This window comes from Lutra lutra, chromosome 10 (assembly GCF_902655055.1).
Source record: "Lutra lutra chromosome 10, mLutLut1.2, whole genome shotgun sequence".
Taxonomy (NCBI): Eukaryota; Metazoa; Chordata; class Mammalia; order Carnivora; family Mustelidae; genus Lutra; species Lutra lutra.
This window is the reverse complement of record NC_062287.1, coordinates 68,083,311-68,102,630: the sequence shown is the minus strand read 5'-3', so window position 1 is coordinate 68,102,630 and position 19,320 is coordinate 68,083,311. Positions and strand designations below refer to the sequence as shown.

The following is a 19,320-nucleotide window of genomic DNA, read 5'->3' as shown; positions in this document are numbered from 1 at the left end:
GGGGCAGGGCAAGAGGTGGCACAGAGCCCGTGGTCGAGCTAGAACTGCAGGGCAGGAGGCGTTTCTAGCTCTGGATTCCTGTCACTAGCTTTCATGACTTTAACAAGGGCTCAGCTTCTCGGGCTTCAATTTCTTTATTGAAAAACAGGAAATGCCTCCTTTATTCAAGAGAACGTGGTTTGGGGAAAATAGTGACTCTAACAGTGCTTGGCACACATTAGGGCCTCAACAGGGTGTTCCATAGTTCCCTTCCCTCTACTCTGAGCAACTCAGTGGATGACAGCATTCCTCTTGACTTGCGGTATGCTGAAAATGGCTCTTTTCAAAGGAGATGGGATACTATTTCTTCTCTGTTCCCACTCCCACCAGTGAGGGACTCTTGGGATTTGAAGCATGCTTTACCTCAGATTTCAAATAAACCCATGGGGCAGGGGAGAACTTACGTGGGGGGGGGGGGTGGTATGCAAGGCAGGGGAGGGAGGTTAGGTGGGGAGGGGTGAGTCAAGGCCTGAGCATCAGGGTGACCTATTTAAGGCTCCACCACTCACCAGTCATGACTGCGGATGGATCCATCTTTTCTGAGCCTGGGGTGGGGATAATAACCTCAATGACTTTGGAACTAAGGTAAGAATGAAAGGAAACAATATATCCACGTTGTATCAACACACCTGCCCAGTGCCCACCACACGGTACACACCTAATGTATCAAAGGCTTTCTTACAGAGGGCTGTGCCGCACCCACCCAAATCATGAACCCCACAGTTCCCCCACAACGCACAGTCACGTCATTTTCAACAACAGACACTTCTGCAGATAAAAAAGGTAACCCACACTTTCATTTTCTTTATTTTTCATTGATACCGTATGAATACAAAGTTTCTAGAAAGCTACAAAATGTCTACCACTTTATCAAGAAGGCATCAAAATGTGTCACTTTGCAAAGACATGAAAACACCTGCAGGAACTGACACAAAAATAGCATTTTTAGAGTGATGAAATAATTGCACTTAACTGTCATGGATATTAAAGTTATCACACATATGTACCGCGAAAGCTAGAATACATTTTTTTTTTTACAAAGCACTTTATAAAAAAATTCTCTGCACACAAACCCTATAATTTTCATATAACTATCATACTAAAGATAAATTCACTTTAAAGCCAACACTTAGAACATTTTTAAACAAAATGGTACCAGTACCTAAACACAGACATTAATACAAGAATACTGTACTGCCAAGAGGTTTAACCAAATGCCTTTTTGAAAGTTTCTGCAAATAGTTTAAGAAAACATGTGTGAGAATTTGCCCCCCACCCCCATCTCTCCAATCTATCGAGAGGAACCTTATCACCCAGGGGCACATTCCGGAGCCCCCTCCCAGCTGCAGTACAATATCAAAGCGACCACTGACCAGATGAAGCGCTTACGTCACAAGCCCATAGTATACACGGGACACAAAGACACCGACTGTGAGAATCCCATTAAAGTCATTTAGAACGTGAACAAACACATGTGGCAAAACCAATTTACATAAAATTTAAGCATGTTAAAGAATTAAAGGCTATTCGGGTTTCTTTTTTTAAACGTTACAAAATTTTTTTTTGTTGTTTTTCAGGCACGTACTGTTTTTGTTTTCTTTCTTTCTTTTCTTTTCTTTTTTTTTTTCCTTATCTGCAGGCTAGAGCCTATAGACAAAGGCCTACAGATGTGAATCTTTCAAGGAGGTAACAGGGAGATGTATTTTTTTTTTTTTTTAAAGAAGTGCAGTTAATATCTAATTTACATAGTCAAACTAATCACAGAAAATGACTGATCCAAAATAATAATAATAATAGTAGTGTAATAAAATCAGAGACTGGTTTCCAACTGATTTACACCTATATTTTGTCCGCCTCTCTCAGAGACAGGGGAAGGGAAAACCATCTCCTAATGGAAGGCAGACAAAAGAGCCTACCTGAGAGAGGTTGGCATCGCCTGGAATCTGACCCCATTTAATGAGGAACAGAGGGAACGTAACTGCCATTTCAAACAAACTAAAATGATGTAGTGTGGTGTATGACCGACTCACTGCAAATTCACAAAGAATAAAACAAGCTACAGCCTTAGGAAGTAGGACAATAAATACCGATATTTCATCTTAGTTAATGGTGCATGACTTCAGCGAAACTATCCTTGCAAATGCAGTAAATTTTAAACACAAGACTTTCACTCTTCACAACAGAAGCAATGAGTTTATGAGAGAAAACTATTGCCAAACCAACAAAGCGCAGTAACAGTTGAAAAGAGAAGCAGGAAAACAAGCATTTGATGAGTTCCTTTCCAGGGGTGACGCAGGTACGGAGAGGGAGGGCCGAACTCAAGCGGCTGACTAGCGCTCATGTTAGCTCATTTTACTTTTCATCATTTGACGGGTTTTGTTTGTTTGTTTTTGTTTTTCTTGTAGAAATTTCTATAAATACTCACAACATGGTGTGGATAGAAATCACTCCTGAAATTTCAGAGCCCAGACAGGGTAATCTTAAAGACACCAGGGAGAGACAAAAGGACATATGCATTAAGAGTTCAGAGGCGAACTTTCAAAGATGTCTGGTGTCATTTGGAAGTCTATATGGGTAAAGACCATTTTTTTTTTCTCCTCCTGGCTTTTGTTTGGCTGGTGTTTTTGCCTTCTGGTCCTTTCCACGCCTCTTCCTTACCTCTATCAGTTTTCCCGATCTATACAAGGTTTTGATAAAAGCCGACAGGGACTCTAAAGGGTTGCCCTTTGAGGGCTGGAACATTCTTTGAAAATGCCAAATTGTGAATGGTGCTCTTTGGAAGTTTCTCATCGCACATTCGTACACAACACTCAGAGTCAACATTTTCGCCGTAAGAAGAACACTTCAATTGTAATGACCCTAACTCATTTTTGTTCTGCACTCGCATCTCGGTTCGAGGCTTCCAACTTCCAGAGTGGTGTCACTGCGTAGACCAGAGAAGTGTGCGCTGTCGTCGGAATGGAAAAGAAAGCCTCCACAGAGACTGCACACGCACACGAGGGGAAGGACAGATCTGTCCACCGGCCGCAAGTCTGTCGTCTGTGTGGCAGTCCCCTGGCGCGGACGCAGGGCCGGGTGATGGGCGGAGAGGACGCCCGGGGTCGCGGACACACACACACACACACAACAGTTCCTGGGGTCCCTCCTGCTGCTGCTACTGTGGGACGATGGTGGCGGCAGGCAGGGTCCGCGTCGCGCCCTTGTGGACAGAGGCCTGTGGTTGGTTACTCATCCTGGTAAACCAAAGGCATTACGGTGATCTCAGAATATTTTTGGTCTCTCTACAAATTATCGTTATATGGCAGCACTTTTCTAAGCTGGAATCTCAAACCAAAGGCACTTCCATGCTAGAGCGCAGAAGATTCATAAATAGCTAAGTATTTGGTCGTGAATTTAAAAGGCAACTTTAAAAGTACAATTTGCTTCTCAGAGTAAACTACGAAGTTGGAAAACCTTCCGTTTTGGTATATACATTTGAGAATACGGTCGAAGAACCGCCTCGTGTTCAGTTTCCGATTTTAGACCAAGTGGTCAGTGTCCTCTAGAACTGGAGAAAAAAATGGGCTTACGAAAGAGAAATGCAAACAATTTTTGCCTGTGTGGTTTCCAATATGGGGCCAATTTGTGAATGGATGCGGAGGGCTGGAGACGACTAGGTATCACTAAGGCACTGCTTACTGGAACGCTTTGGCAGCTTTGAATTTAAAACTCCCTAAAAAAAGGAACAGTAGTAAGAGAAATGCTTCCAGCTTACAAAAGGGCTCACAGTTCCGAGGCAGCCTTCGGCACTGCACACCCTACACACAATGTCTCAAAGATTTAAGGCTTTTCAGAAATGACACGTGCAGGGCTTTGCCACAGAAACGTCAACAGAAAGAAAGAAGCGATGCAGACATATGCTCTCGCTGTCACGGGTGTGAACGCCAACGCACGGGATCGGTTCTACCCTTCGTGAGGACAGGTGTAGTGTACCAGACAGAGCATACATGAACTTAGACAGATCCTATGTACCTGGTTTGTAAGACTGACTGTCATCTCAGCCGGTTTAAATAATTTAAGGTTGTACAAAAAACAGACTGCTAAAGCCACTACAGTATCGAGACCTAGAGAAGACTTGGGTTAAATTCACTTGGGGACTTTTAACACCAAGTGCTGGGAACAGGGGCTGCTTTTTGGCTGGTCTGAGTGTGGGACATGGCGGCTGGGTTGCGTAGCAGGTAAAAAATGGACTTGAGATTCTGTGGCAGGTGAATTGTCCTCATGGTAAGTGAAAAGGCTCATCAGCTTTTGTATCTGCTTGTGGCTGCCTCGTGTAGCTCCAATCAGACCAGAGGCTCCATGGGGGAAGCGGCGTCAGCATCGGGTCGATGCCGTGCTCTGGCTGAGGGGGGGTTCTTAGTCCCCCCCGTCCTCCGCACTGAGCCTGTGCACATCTTTGTAGGGATCACTGAGGCATGAGCACCGAAGAGGAACCACCTTCACTGGAAGAGGCCAAGGATTAAGTGGCGAGGTCCCAGAGCCGCACCCTGATTCCGTCACTAACCAGCTGGGTGACTCTGGGCAAGTCACCTCCCCTCTGGATCTCAACTTTCTCATCTGCTAAATGAAGGAGAGAGTAGGTTGTGCTCTCTTTTAGCTCGGTAAGGAAAAAAATCTATCACCCCCTGCTTCCAGAACTGGTCCCTCTCTCCTCCAACCTTAAAGATGCAGTGTTCCAAAGGCTTCCATAAATTCTAAAAACAGCACTGAGTGTAGGGCAGAAAGCAGAAGACCAGAGGAAGCTTACCGAAATGAGAAAAGCTTCAATCGTGAGACCCAGATGCTTACGAGAATAATGAAGACAGCTGGGATGTCTTTTAAAGCTGGTAAACTGAGGAATGAAGATCAGATCACAGATGCACCTTACAGAGGTTCGAGCTGATCATGGGGATGGGGGTGACCTGCTATTCCCAACATCCCCAGTGATGAATGAAGGAAGCCTCTGTAGCAAGACAGACTCTGCCGTGGGAGATGCCCTGAAGGGGAAGAGACCTGGACGTAATGTCATTTGAGGAACCTTCCTACCTGCCTCTTCATGACCTGAAACAAAGCTCCTGGGACAGCAGCTTTCTCGGGGTGAGATTGGAAGGGAAAAAGAAGATCTCCAATATGGTATTTGTGACCTGTAGGGTCTAGGGCAGGGGTTCTCCACTGGGGGTCGTATTGGGCTCCACAGAACGTGTGACAATGTCTGGAGATACTCTGGGTCGTGGCGATAGCAGGGAGAGCATGGGGGAGGCCCGGGACGTGGTGCAGGACGAAGAACTGTTCTCAACTTGCCAACAGTATCAAGGCTGAGAGCCCCTGACTGAAGAGTAACACAGACCTTCTGGGATTCCGGAACCTGTTCTGGAGTCATTTTAAGGCTCTTGCTAAGATGGAAAAGAATGCCCACAGACCAGAGTCCAGTTTTTCAGCTCCCTCCTGGGTTGGCTGTGAGAGATGGGCCTCCATGCTCCCCAGGAAAGTATGAGATGCCCCTGACTCAAGGCTGGTGATGTAGGGTCGCCAGGAGACCTGGTACCCAAAAGCTGTAAGGACAGGGGCCTGGAAAGGCTTTTTTATGGTTGGGGAAGCTTGCCAGCTCAAGGGAGAAGACTACGACAAAGGATGAAAGACTACAGACAGACTTGCATTAGGCACCGCCACAGAAACCCCACCCCAGCACCTAACTTGGCAGAGACAGAGATGGCCAAGGGTTTGGGTAACTGGATCTGTGGTTAAGATAGGGAAAATATCTGCCCTAGAGAAAGTTTTAGGAGAACAAGATGAGAAGAAAAATTTTAAGGCTCCTAGAAATGTTTTTAAGAGCAAAAAGCTATCCTCCAGCGTGTTCATGCAAATGCCCCAAACTCAGCTCCGAAGGCATCTGGGGGAGGAGGGCACAGCCTGCCTCCCCATGAGCTCAGCAGGCCGGGGTGTGCCCTTCCCTCAGCCAGCAGAACCACCCTCCAGCTGCTCTTCTGGGGTCTATTTGTGCTTTGAAAAGTAAATCCCAAGAGGCCTCCTGGTAGACAGAAGAGCCCCATTCCTGTGTGGGAATGGGAATCAGATACTCCTCTCGCTGAAGTTCTGGGCTGGCTCTGGACATAGAAGATCCTTTACCCCCCCCCCCCCCCCCCCCCCCGCTTCATAGGGTCCTAGCCCTGGGAGAGTGGGGTTTCCACTGAGGAAAGATGTGGGAGACAGAAGCAAAAGGAACATTCCTAGGAGGGCTGCCCAAGAGAAGTCATTAAGTATGATGACTACAGCAGAAGCTTCGGTGCCTGCACGGAAGGCCAGATGAAAGGGCAGACCACTAGGGCAATCCTTCAAAGGCCCCTTAGAATCAGAGAATAAATGGTAGTTTTTTCACGGAGGGAAGACAGACATCAGCCTACTGGTTTATATGAGAGGTGTGCGTTCCAAATGGGAGAAGTTTTGCACTTTTTTCACTGGTCTTCCCAGGAACCGGTGGCATGAGTCTTGGAGAAGTCAGGCTTGGTCTGGTGGCTTGTTGGCCACAAGCCAGCCACACCAGACCCTCTAACCAATATCCAAGCAGGATCAGAGCAGGTGGTGGGACAAGGAAACGGATAAGTTACTAGGATGTGAAAGAACAAGGTATTTCTTTTCTGGCTTGATGAAAAAGCCACGATAGGTTTCACAACTTAAAAAACTTACTTCACATTCTATTGTGTGAAATCTATTCCTGGCGATTGTAAGAATGTCACTTTCCTCTGGGAAGCTGGGGAGTGTAACCCTGTCTCCTTCCCAGTGAAGCACTTACAGAAATAACCCAAGACACACGGCCACTTCGAACCAACTCTGCCTGGGCAATGCTTTGGAATATCTGGGTTGGAAAGTTGAATTTCTCCTGGGAGGAGAACCTCCCAGATGAGTCTGTTAGAAAAAAAAAAAAAGTCAGAGAAAACGCTGGGCCTCTCCAACATCAGTCAAACAAGCACTGTGACTATCGAGAGATGCTGAGGAAACAGATGTCCTTTGAGAAGGTATCTAGATCTAGGGACACAGACTGAAATATACGTGTACACGTACGTATCAGCACCTAGCAAACTGGTGACATTAAAGAGATGTTCATTAAATATGTCTGATAACTGTATGTGTATATGTGTGGATGTGTACACAAACACACATGGACACACACATTATGGCAGGTTACTATGCACACTGGTTCACCAGAAAGAATTTATCCACAGGCTGGAAAAGTTGCTTGCAATTTTCTGGGGAGCAGAGATGCTAAAACTGATGAGCCTTTTTCTTGTTTGGTTGGTGAAATTTCTCCCAGCCACAGGATTTTTCTCTATTTTGCAGCTCACAGTGCAGTATTCATGCCAATTTTCAATTTTTGTTATTAAATTTCAGTGATTCAAACATTTACTCATCTTGGTAAAAAATTTGGTTGTCCATATAAAATATAACTGCACATACAAGACTATAAACATTTGTACGTTTAGGTTTTCAGTATTTATCTACTTATTGCAAAAAGAGCCATCCTTTTTTTTTCTTCATTAAATAATCATCACATTAGTACAATACAATTTTATATTTTTTAAATATACTATATATGTTAAGGATAAGGGGTGAAGTTTTCTTCCTTTGTAATACCTGTTCAAGAGTTTAATGGATTAAGAGATTAGTTTTCACCTTGAGAAAAAAAAAAAAAGTACAAATTTGTCTCATTAGAATATTTCTACCAAGCATTTAAGGCTATATTTTAACATTTGGCTTCAAAAAGAAAGAAAAGTTTCATTTAAAAAATAATTTAGTGAATTACATTCTTTCATAACTTCCACCCTAATTAGTTACAAAGATAAGTCTAAAGATTCTTAGTTTTGTGTACTAATTTACATTTATATTTAAAGATTAATTTTACTTGTATCTTAAAACAAGAATTTTATGTTGGAAAAAAAAACAAAATAAAACCAGAACTAAATACATTTGTATAAAGGCTGTAAATGCCCCATGGCAAATGTTCTGTCTCAATTTTTTTTTTCCTACCACAATTAGAGACAGGTCTCTGCAGACAGAGACCCGGGTTCTTAAGGTTCACCTTTCCCGAGGAATTGTGGGCTGCGGATGTGAAGAACACATAGAAACCACTCAGATTTCTCTTTTTACAACTGTACCAGAACTTCACAGCTACAATGATAGTATGAACACATGAAAAAAAAAATAATGACTTCACTCAAACAGGATTTAGAAAAGTCAGGGTGACCTCAGGGCCAGGGCACCCCCCTGTGTGGTGAGGTTTACAGTCATTCAATAATGGAGAGTGTGTGTGTGTGTGTGCACGTATGTGTGTGTGTGTGTATATACAGATATCTATATATATAAATAACCATGTTCAGTCCTTTACAAGCCTGTAAATATGATGTTGTGCTCCATGTTCACTATTTGAAACTTCAAATACACAGGCCATGCACAGGAGAGTTTCTTGTGTATCCCTGTTTGTTACCACCTGTTAAAAAAAAGAAAAAGTATATACTTATATATACACAGACACATAGAGGGAGAGAAAAACCCCCACATAGCAAACATGGTCCATCTGTGCCATGGCAACTAGGGTTTGCTTGGAGAGGGACGGTCTCAAGTTCAGCAGGGAGACTACTGCACACGTCCCAGCCTCACGCTGCCCCCTCCAGTATCAACTCAGGATAATTAGGGATCTGACTTGAATCCTAGCTGAATCCTAGCTGAACTTAGTTACCATGTATTTACCACGTATAAGACATACCTTACGGACAGGGTCTCACCCCTAATTTGAGCCCACAAGAATTAGTTCGGGTTTTTTTTAGGAGGGTTGATTTCTTTACAACAAAGACCATTTTCTAGAATCCTGTCCCACTAGACAGTCGTTTACCTTAGGAATTGCTTCCTATCTTATTCTTAAACTTTTACTAGATTTGTTTCACAACAGCTCACGAGAGATACGAGCTCCACGAATACTAGCTCAGCACTGTTAACCGGCTGTGCTGGGACTCAGTACCCTAGACGCTGAGTGAGTAAGGCACAGTGGTACAATCACATCAAATGATCCCTCTTTCCATGCACACAGGCTTTACCTTTCAAAACGTACTCTGAAACATTCATCTGCTTCCCCTCTTGGTTCAAGTCACTGGACTCCAGCTCTCTCCTCCTCACGCCCGTGGCCTTAGCCTGCGTTCTTCCCTTGAGTGACCAGATCTGACCCAGGTCCCTGTGGCCCCTCCGCACTGGACCCTGCCTGCTTCCCAGAGCCGTTCTAAGAAGTAACTTTCCAAAAAAAGCAAATCTAGCCCACTTCCCCACAGTTTCAGTGATGCTGTTGTGTGTGTGTTTTGCCTGAAGACAGCTTAGTGTCTTCAAACACTGTGAATCTGAGGGCCTAGTTCAGCATGTCACTCCCCCCCGCCCCCGCACTGTGGGCCGCTTCACCCATTCCATTTCCCTTACTCTCAAGGCATCCGAGTGTATGGCCCCTGACTGAAGAATACAAACTCACACACTTTTAACTGTCCCATCAGGGCACACAGTACAGTCTGTAAGTACACACAGATTTGTGGTTTTGTTTTTTTTTTTTTTAACATCCATGTCATTCAGTGGGCTCTAAGTTCCTGAAGAATGGGGGCCGTGTTTCCTAGTAACTAGCTTGGCACAAAACAGTTGTTTAACAAAAATGTGTGTGGAGCGGGGAGCCTGGGTGGCTCAGTGGGTTAAAGCCTCTGCCTTTGGCTCAGGTCATGATCCCAGGGTCCTGGGATTGAGCCCTATGTCGGGCTCTCTGCTCAGCGGGGGGCCTGCTTCTTCATCTCTCTCTGCCTGCCTCTCTGCCTACCTGTGATCTCTGTCTGTCAAATAAATTAAAAAAAAAAAATCTTAAAAAAAAACCGTGTGGAAGGAATGAAGAGCGACATAATAGTCAACATACATTAACTATGTAGCGTACACCCGCTCAGTACGAACTGCTACACACACACTGTCTGGTATAATAGCACAACTTCATGAATGGGTGCCCAGTCACCTCCCTCTGACAGCAAGTGAGGCCAGGGAGTGGACCAAAGGGCACACAACTGTCACCGAAGAAACGTATCTCTGACTTCGAAGACCTTTTTCCCTAACCATGAAGCCATACTGCTCTAGACAAGGAATGGATAAAGTAATAGATTATTGACCTTTTTTTTTTTTCCTGGGTAGTAAAGATTTGACTGAATACTGGTTCCCACCTCCTTCCTTCCTAGTCTTACTTCCTGCCCCTTCCCTCACAAATAGAAGACTCTAAGCATGCAGGCCTTCTGTCCTGGAAATCTCTCTGTCCCTATATGCAAAGAAATGCCATGCCCTGGGGCGCCTGGGTGGCTCGGTCAGTTAAGCGTCTGCCTTCAGCTCAGGTCATGATCCCAGGGTCCTGGGATCGAGTCCTGCATCGGGTTCCCTGCTTAGCAGAAAGCCTGCTTCTCCCTCTCTCACTCCCCCTGCTTGTGTTTTCTCTCTCGCTGTGTCCCTAACAAATAAATAAATAAAATCCTTAAAAAGATAAAATAAAAAAGAAATGCCACATCCTGCTATTCGTACCTCCGGAACAGTCCTTGATCCCATGCCCTTTACCACTGCCATGGCCCAGGGTACCAGCAAAGCAGCTGGCCTCCCCCACCGGAGCCACCCTGCCCCTTCCTACTCCTGGTACACAGCAGCCACAACGACCCTGTGAACAATACAACTCTGACAAGAATGCCCTCTTGCTTAACAACCCCCATGGCCTGTATTCAACTTCCAAGCTCTCCAGCCAGTAAGGCCCAGGAGCTCCAGCCCCATCTGGCTGTTCCTACCCAGTCAGCTACCTGCTCCTTGCTTTCCTCTCTCTTTTTCCACACCAGCCACACCAGCCTATTTCTAGTCCTCCCACCTGCCCGCCCACCTGTGGTACTTTTCTCCACCCTCTTTGCCCAGTCATCTGGCAGGGATGCCTCCTCTATCTCTGCCTGAGGGAAGCCTTCTCTGACCTCCCTCCTCAGGTCAAATGCTCCTGGCATCCGCTCTCTGGGCACCATGTACCGCCCTCTGCCAGCCACCAGCCTCCGTGTGGTTGACATCCATTTTGCGATTGCTTGAGGAGCACCTGCCTCCCTCAGGGGCTTCCAAGATGGCTGCCCCCCACCCCCATCTAGTTTACATCTCAGCCCCTGACATGTAAGTACACACCCATGAGACAGCGCTTTTCTTGGTAAATCTGAAACATGTCTGTTTACCCATCAAGGCAACTTAAGCACCAGCTGTTTACATGCCTTGAGGATGCCCCATTCAATACTCTGTACGCCCAGGTGTCTGTTTCCCAAGGATACCACAGGCAAGCATTGTATGAATGTACTGTAACCACTTCTTCACCTGCCTCTTTCCCTGGAGCAGGCCAAGATTTGCTCTGGAATAGGCACTGTTTTGCCTGCACTGCACTCTGACAGCGATTATAATCTCTCCACAGTTTAGCTGAATGAAAGCAAATATTCTCAACAACCTCTGAGGTGGGGCATCTAGACGAGAGCATTTTGTTTATAAGTGGAGGAGGGAACTGAGTTTAGAGACGTTCAGCGACTTATCCAAACCAATGTCATTAAGTAGAGCTGCATCTTAAACCCCAGTCTTCTGACTGCGTGATCATGAAATAGCCGCAAAGTAGCTTTCCTATCCTTCTAAGTCTTCGTTTATATCTGTCACCAGCTCTGTGACCTCAGGGAGGCCTAATACTCCTTACCCATAAAATGGGAATAAATACGACCTCATAGTCTGCAGTGAGAATTTCATAATATCACATTTACAAAGGATTTAGCACCGTGCCTGGAGCCTCCATGATCTGCCTTACTGTCTTGCAAACTCTCTAGGAAAGACTATGTTCTATTTATCTTTTTCTTTTTTAGCCTCCAGGCCCAGCACGGGGCTTGAACTCGTGACCCTGAGACCAAGAGTTCCCTGCTCTACCAACTGAGTCAGCCAGGTGCCCTGAATATGTCCTAGACTTCATGATGAAGATTCAAAAAAAGGAAAGAAAAAAATGTTTCTAGCAACCTGTATGTATGTATGTCTGAATGCAATTCCAAAGACAACGGGAACACTTGGCCTGTAATTCAGTGACAGTCTTCCTCAGTCTGTCTGGATATTGTCACTCAGGCCCTGCATTTACAGGTTCACCTCAATTTCTGTATCATCCTGTTGAAATCAAAGACTTTAGCTCACTGGCCAGCAGGGTCTGGAACTGGTCTTGCTGACACAGGCTTTGTAATCCAATACCTAGTAAAATACCTGCAACTACGTCAGGCAGCTTCCATCCTGGCTGTGTTCCTACATCTCCCCCTGCCGCCCCCGAGGAAGAGCTGAAAAGTACTCTCTTTCCTTTCTCAACGAGTTGATTTCATTCCATAATCCAGGAGTGCTGGTATAATTTCAGCTTTTCTAAATGCTAAATTTCTAGCAAATATTTACTGAGAGCTACTAATTCATCACAGCAAAGGAATTTTTCTAGTTGCTTAATGATAAATTCTGGAATTAAAGTAATGCTCTCTCTGGATAGCCAGGCTGCTTGAAGTCACAAGTTCAAGGAGAACTACTGATTTGGTCTCATGGATTTCGTGGCTAAATAGATGCTTTGAATTTCTTCCCGGCCTTCTTTTCCTCAGCTGTGCTCTGTGAGGCAGGAGTAGGGACGGAGGGCATAGTCCTTAAAATGCTGAGACAGACTCAGAACTGGTTTGTAAGGACAGCTAAGACTGCTTCCAAGAGAGATGGGCTGGCCATTCACTCAGAGAGTTTGGGTGAATTCCTAAGGCTATTAACTGTCCACACCAAGGTATGACACACTCACCTTCTGCCCATCTGAGCACAAAGTCCCCTGTTCCTAACTAGCAACAGAAACCAGCCGTAGGTCAGGGACCCGCCAGCACCCCAAACCAGGATCTGCTCCATTTTCACTAACAACCATTACAGAACAGGATACTAATCAATTAATATTCTTGGTAAACAATACTAACTAATTAAACAATAACCTGTTCTTGGTAAAGAACAGATTTTCCAAAGTTTCCCCCAGATTGCTAGTCTCCTATGGAAATGCCAGAGAATCCACTGGGATTCTCTCTCAAGAATAAATGAAAATTACACGCACAATTATCTGTCAGCCAACTGTATGCCCATCACGTGTCTGTGGACTTGAGACTCCCCGCAGCTCACTGCCATCCCCCTGAGCTGCGGGTCTCAACTACCCCGGGAGCCATTAAAATAAAACAAGAATGGCGATGCTGGGTGGGCCCTGTGGGCCCTACCCCCTGCCCCCCGAATTTTTAAAAGCTTCCTGTGTGGGGATGCCTGGGTGGCTCAGTCGGTTCAGCCACTGCCTTTGGCTCAGGTCATGATCCCAGGGTCCTGGGATCGAGTCCCACATCGGGCTCTCTGCTCAGTGGGGAACCTGCTTCTCTCTCTGCCTCTGCCTGCCACTTTGCCTGCTTGTGCTCTCTCTGACAAATAAATAAAATATTAAAAAAAAAACAAACTTCCTGTGTGAATCTGATATGCATTAGGATTTTAATTTTTTTAAGTTTTGTTTATTCAGTTTTTATACTGTTGTGAGGAAACTGGGTTCCTCTGGCTCTGGCAAGTTAAATACGAAGGAATTTTATGAGCTAGACAGCCCACTGGTACCTTGAAATTGACCATGGAGGATGTATTTATACCATGGAAATGGGCAAATGCTAATAAATCAGGGTTTAGGGGGGAGGGTGGGGATAGTTGGGGGTTTTTTTTGCTTGTTTTTTTTTTAAAGTAGCACACCACAGATGGTGAACTCTAGTCGCCATGGGTCCAAAACCTCTGGGTAAAGAACTTCTGCTCTTAGTATTCTAGTTCTTAATCCTAGTAACAGCGTAACAAAGCAGGGCTTCAGAGGGCTGAGTATGTGACCGTGATACTGTCTTGTGCCCCTTTGAGCAATCCTGTTTCTAAGTTTTGTTTTGGCATTTTTCCTTCGCTTAAGTCAAGGAATATTAATTTTTTTTTTTTTCAAAAATGAGCCTAATAAAACCCCTTACTACGTATTTTGTAGGCAGATTTTTGAGGACATTGCTGTTCTTATAACCTTCTTCCCAAGTATCCAAACGGAGCCCCGATGAGAAATTTGTTTTAAAGTTAAACATGAGGGGATCCTCCCCTACTCTCCAGCACTGACCAGGGGCACAGGAAACTTCTCCCATCATGGACTCTGGGCACCAACCACTGCTTTTACTTTCCCTTTAGCTGTCCAAGCTTTGACCATACTCTTCAGCCTATAGGGACTATTTTCCGGTCATGACATTCTAATTTCCATTTCTTGTGGTGCCGAGGGTTTGTATTTTGCGATCTTAGTGCACATGACTTCTTATAGGGCCTTGCAATCCTTCGTGAAATGAGTCAAGGTGTATTTGAAGTACGAACCCACTGACTCAGTTTTTGTCTCATCTGCTATCTGCCTACTCCACGGCTGGGACTCACGTGGGGCTGACACTGGAATGACCTAGAGAACGATAAGTATTCAGGCCCGGCTTCTCTCCTCAGAGGTCCTGATTTCGTCGATCTAGGATGCCGCCTTGGTGTCAGGCTTTTAAAAGTTTTAAAGTATTTTAAGAAGTTCCCCATGCCTTTCTAACGTGCAGCTGAACTGACCCACCTGAATTCCAGTTTTCCTGAGCTTCAAAGAGCTAATGAGCCTCGCCAGATGAGACCCTGTCTCTTCTAGAGACTTGAGCCCAAGCAGAACCCTAGCTTTTGCCCTGGGTGCTGTGGATTCAAATGGTGACCTTCCCACAGCCTGCTCAGCACCCCTACACCCCCGCCACCTTCCTGCCCCCTTCCCCTCCAGCGTCGGACTGTGTCAGCCACAAGAAGAAAGAGGCAAAACAGTTACCAATAAGATTGTGAAGTTTTCCAAAACACTGTTCATCATGTATTTCTCCGGTAAGTGTTTGAGCTTGTGGATGAAGTTTATCATATATTCACACATTGGGGAGCGGTTTATTCGGTACACAAATCGGCCATTCTCAAACCTTGCATACTCCGTCTGTGAGGGGAGAAAGGAGTTGAGCACGTTTACACTTTGGACTTCAAGATACATGAAAACGCTGTTACTGCCTTCAAAAGCATTTTTCTTTTCCTTTTTCAACAGAAGTCATCTGCTAGATGCTGTTGTACTAGTTACACAGTGTACTTATTTTAAAAGAAATCCTATCTCCAAACTTAATGCCATACTCAGAAATCCATTATTTTTCTGGGAACTTTAAAAAAAACAAAAAACAGTGGAAACAAGATAGCTTTAGAGAAGGGTTGTCTAGGTCAGAAAGAAAAGAAAGCAAAGGTCAGAAAGAAATATAATCACCTACTTAGTGATTTTCTGCCTGGAGATGTGGGGGAGCAAGGCCCAGCCAATTACAACTCTTCAAAGAGCCCAGAGAAAATCCTCCCCCACTGTTATAAGGCCTCACAGACCAACGACTTTGGCAGCTAATTTCTCTACCTCAGGAAAAACTACTTCACACTGATCACGAACTCCTGACTGTGAGTGATTTATGTCTTTAATAAACATGGAAAAGAAAGAAAATACGGGTATGGAAGATCCCACGGAAACACTGAGAAATTAAGAGACACATCCCTAGACAGTCTTGGATCAAAGAAGAATTAAAAAGGAAATTACAAACTATCTCAAAAGTAATGAAAAGGGAAACACTTGACATCAAAACTTAGGGGACCTGATGAAGCTCTACTTGGAGGAAACTTAACGAAGCAGCTTCATGAGTTCACAATTAAAGGTAAAAAATTATAGAACTAAACCATGTCTGAAATTAAAAAAAAAAATGAAACAACAACAAAAAACCCACAAAATAAACCCAAGCCACAAAGAAACCAAAGGAAACCAGGAATAGGAAATTAATAAAGATAAAAGCTCAAATAGATGCTAACAGAGATAAAAAAATGTGGGCAGAATAAATTAAAAAACTGGTTTCTTTAAAAAGTCAAAACAAAATCAAGCCTTCACAAGCTTAACAGAGAAAAGAGACAAAACCACAATTATGGGAGAGATCAGAAGATCTGTAAAAGGTTACCTCGTGTAACTGTAAGGCAAAAAAGCCTAGAGAGGATGACTTCCCAGCAAAGTATGAATTACTAATATTGAACCACAAAGGAGAAAACTCCAGTAGGTCCCTTACGGTGGAGGTGACCAAAAAATTGTTCAGAGACTCACCACGGAGAAAGGTACAAAGACCAAATTGTTTCACTGCTGAGTTTTATGCAAATCTAAAAGAATAATTACTCTTATTGTTATGCAAACAATGCCAGGCCGCAGAAATAGGCAGGTGTCCCAATTCTTTTTATGAAATTAATGGACAGAAAGAGATTAGAAAGAGGAGTGTCCTAGTATCACTTAGGAGATGCTAAAATCTTATGTAGAACAGCCAAGAGAAGAGTCACTGTGTCCAAAGCAGGACTTTCTTCAGGAATGTTGTGGTGGCTCCTACATGGGATGGGTACAAACTCGTGATGCCCACACCTTGGAGAAAAATCATATAAGAGATGCTGAAAAGGCATTTGATAAAATATTGCAGCTGTTACTAATAAAAACCCTAGGCACAACGGGAAGAGAAAGAAAGCACCTAAATACAAAATAAAGACCGCTTATACAATCCAACAGTGAACGTATATAACCCGAAATGGTAAAACACCAAAAACTCTATGGGCAGCAGTCACTACTCACCGGCCTACTTCTTTTTATGACAATGTTGGAGGTTTTAGCAAATGGAAAGAAGGTGAGAAAATAACCAAAACAGAAAAGGTGGCAAAAACATTGGAAAAGAGGAGATGAAATAAAGCCTTCTGTTTTCGCTGCTGCTATGAACATATACATAGAAAATCCAAGAATCTAGGGGGAGAAAAAACTACTGGAGATAAAGAAGAGACTATGGCAAGACGGCCGGGTAAAACATAGATAAGCAAAAACCAAGAGCTTTCCTCTCTTCTTGTAATTAAAACCCAGAAATAAGAAATTGTATTAACAAATTATATACTATTTAGGAATCCATTTAACAAAAAAGGGATAAACCTATACGTGAAAACTATAAAAATCTTATTAAGATAAATGAGATAGAAATGCAAACAGGTTCTCAACTGGAAACATTTAGTACTGGTATCAATTTATCCCAAAATAATGTCTAAATCTAGTACAATTACAATTAGATTGATCAAGCGAGGATTTTGGTTTTCTTTACTGGGTTTTTTTTTTTTTTTTTAAGTGATCTCATTTTTTTGAAGAATAAATACTGTTACTAGCCTAGAAAATATATGGAAAACAACAGCCAGATTGACTTGCGCCTGCAGAGGAATGTGCTATAAAGCCACTGTAATCAAATCAACATGGCACTGGGACGCTGTTGAGATAAACAGAGGGGGAATCAGGGAGACTTCAGGAATGGCTCTAGGGATATGCGGTGACTTAAAGGACACAGATCTCAGATCCACTCAGTGGGAAAAGAATGAATCACTTAATAAATGGTTTTAACACAAACGCTTGTGTACTTGGAAGAAAACGGTAGCAGATGCCCATCTCACACCAAACGGGGAAGTACATTCTAAGTGAATTAAAAGCTAAACTCCACCTGCCACAGTCACACCACCTTCTCCATGAAAATTCCTGGGCCTTCATCAGCCAAAGGCAATCTTTTCCTGCTCCCTGAACTTACAGAAGACTTTGGGTCTGTTACTGGAGGACATGACACAGGGGAGGAAAAAAAAAAGAGTTTAGAATCTGGGACACTGAGTAACTTGTCCGGTTTGTCTTGTCCAGGCAGGAGGTCCAGCTCAGGTGAGGCCTGACAATGGGGCTACCCAGCAGCCATGCCGACCTGGAAAATTCTACATTCCAAACCACTGAGTGGTAACTGTGCTCCCTCCTCCTCCAAGGATCTGGGAGGTCATCTGGGCTGCAGGCCTACCGAGCCTGTCAATGATTACATGGCCACCTTCTCACCTACCCTCTCCTTGGGCTTTCCAGACATGCACTGAGCTGGCTCCCCTCCTCTCACATCCATTTTTGTCCTCTGCTGCTATCTCCCTTTTTGCTCACTCCAGGGCCGGCTACTGCTCCCCAAATTTAAACCCTTATTCTCTGCTGCTATTCACTCTCTGCACCTAGTTCTCCATTTCCAAAGTCTCAATGATCCTGAATGCTCAGGATTTCCCATCAGTATTCTCAGGCTTCACCTGTCTTCCAAATTCTCATCTTGCATCTGGAATCATCCCAACTGTGTGCTCCTGAGCACCCTCCTTTTTTATCTCTGTTGGTGGCAGCACTGTCCTTGCAAACACAAAACGTGGGACCTCTGACTCTTCCTCCTTGTGGATTTTTAATATCCAGTGAGTTTCTAAGTTCTATTCAGAATATCTTACTGGATTCCCCCTGCTACCATTTCAGTGGAAGCCCAGGATGCCTCGGGTCCCATCAACCATCTAGTCAACTCTCTTCTATCCTCTCTGGCTCACTGTCACCCCCTCAACACTATTCTAGGGAGGCCCAGTCTGTGCTCGGGAAGCTACAAGGGCCACGACATCCCAGGTCCTCACTGTTCGGCCCCAAGTCTTAATGCCCTTATGCTCGCTCCCACTCTCCTGTCCATCGCCTCTGCTCTCTCCCATGCCCTGGCATGAAGTCTGCCGCACTGAGCCTAGGCTCTGGGACCTACGAGCTCCAGGACCACCATGAACCAAAGCTGCTCGCTGCACATGGATTGACTAGAGGACGGGCAGAAGACACTGAAAAATTCAACTTTATGTGGAATGTCAACTGTAAGACATCAGTCACACAAAGCAACCCGCCCTGGTTAAAAAAAAAAAACACACTTTTTTGACAGGGAGGGAGGCCATGAAATATAAAAAGCTGTAAACAGGTATTTGACCCCAGTATGTGCTGTCATCTGTTTAAAAGGATTAAAGAAATGGAAAGGGCAAAAGCACCACCACCATGTGAGATGTCTGAGCTTTACAGCAGGCAGGTGGCTGATCAGCTGAATTCCACCCCGGTTGTAACATACAATATCTAGAAGTGCCCTTGGACCTGGGGGTGGGAAGGACACCATCCGATGGATGGCAGGGACTGTCTGCCCCCACTTCCACACTGCTCCCACACCCCACAACACCTCGGGCGGGACCGAATGCTGCTGGCCACACAAAGCGGGCAACCGCGGTCAGGGAGGGCTGGCGTGG

At 44.6% G+C, this 19,320-nt stretch overlaps 1 protein-coding gene across 19 annotated transcripts in view; it reads right to left on the bottom strand.

Moving 5' to 3' along the window:
* Positions 1-808: 808 nt before the first annotated feature.
* Positions 809-19,320, bottom strand: part of TEAD1 (TEA domain transcription factor 1) — a 262,153-nt gene continuing 243,641 nt past the window's right edge. For all 19 annotated transcript variants that reach the window (XM_047693330.1, XM_047693334.1, XM_047693336.1 and 16 more), the window contains 2 exons: positions 14,978-15,130; positions 809-8,539 (listed from right to left, as the gene is read on the bottom strand). In XM_047693330.1, coding sequence (XP_047549286.1) covers positions 8,426-8,539; positions 14,978-15,130 — 267 coding nt within the window. In that variant the 3' untranslated portion in view covers positions 809-8,425. The remainder of the gene's footprint in view (positions 8,540-14,977; positions 15,131-19,320) is intronic.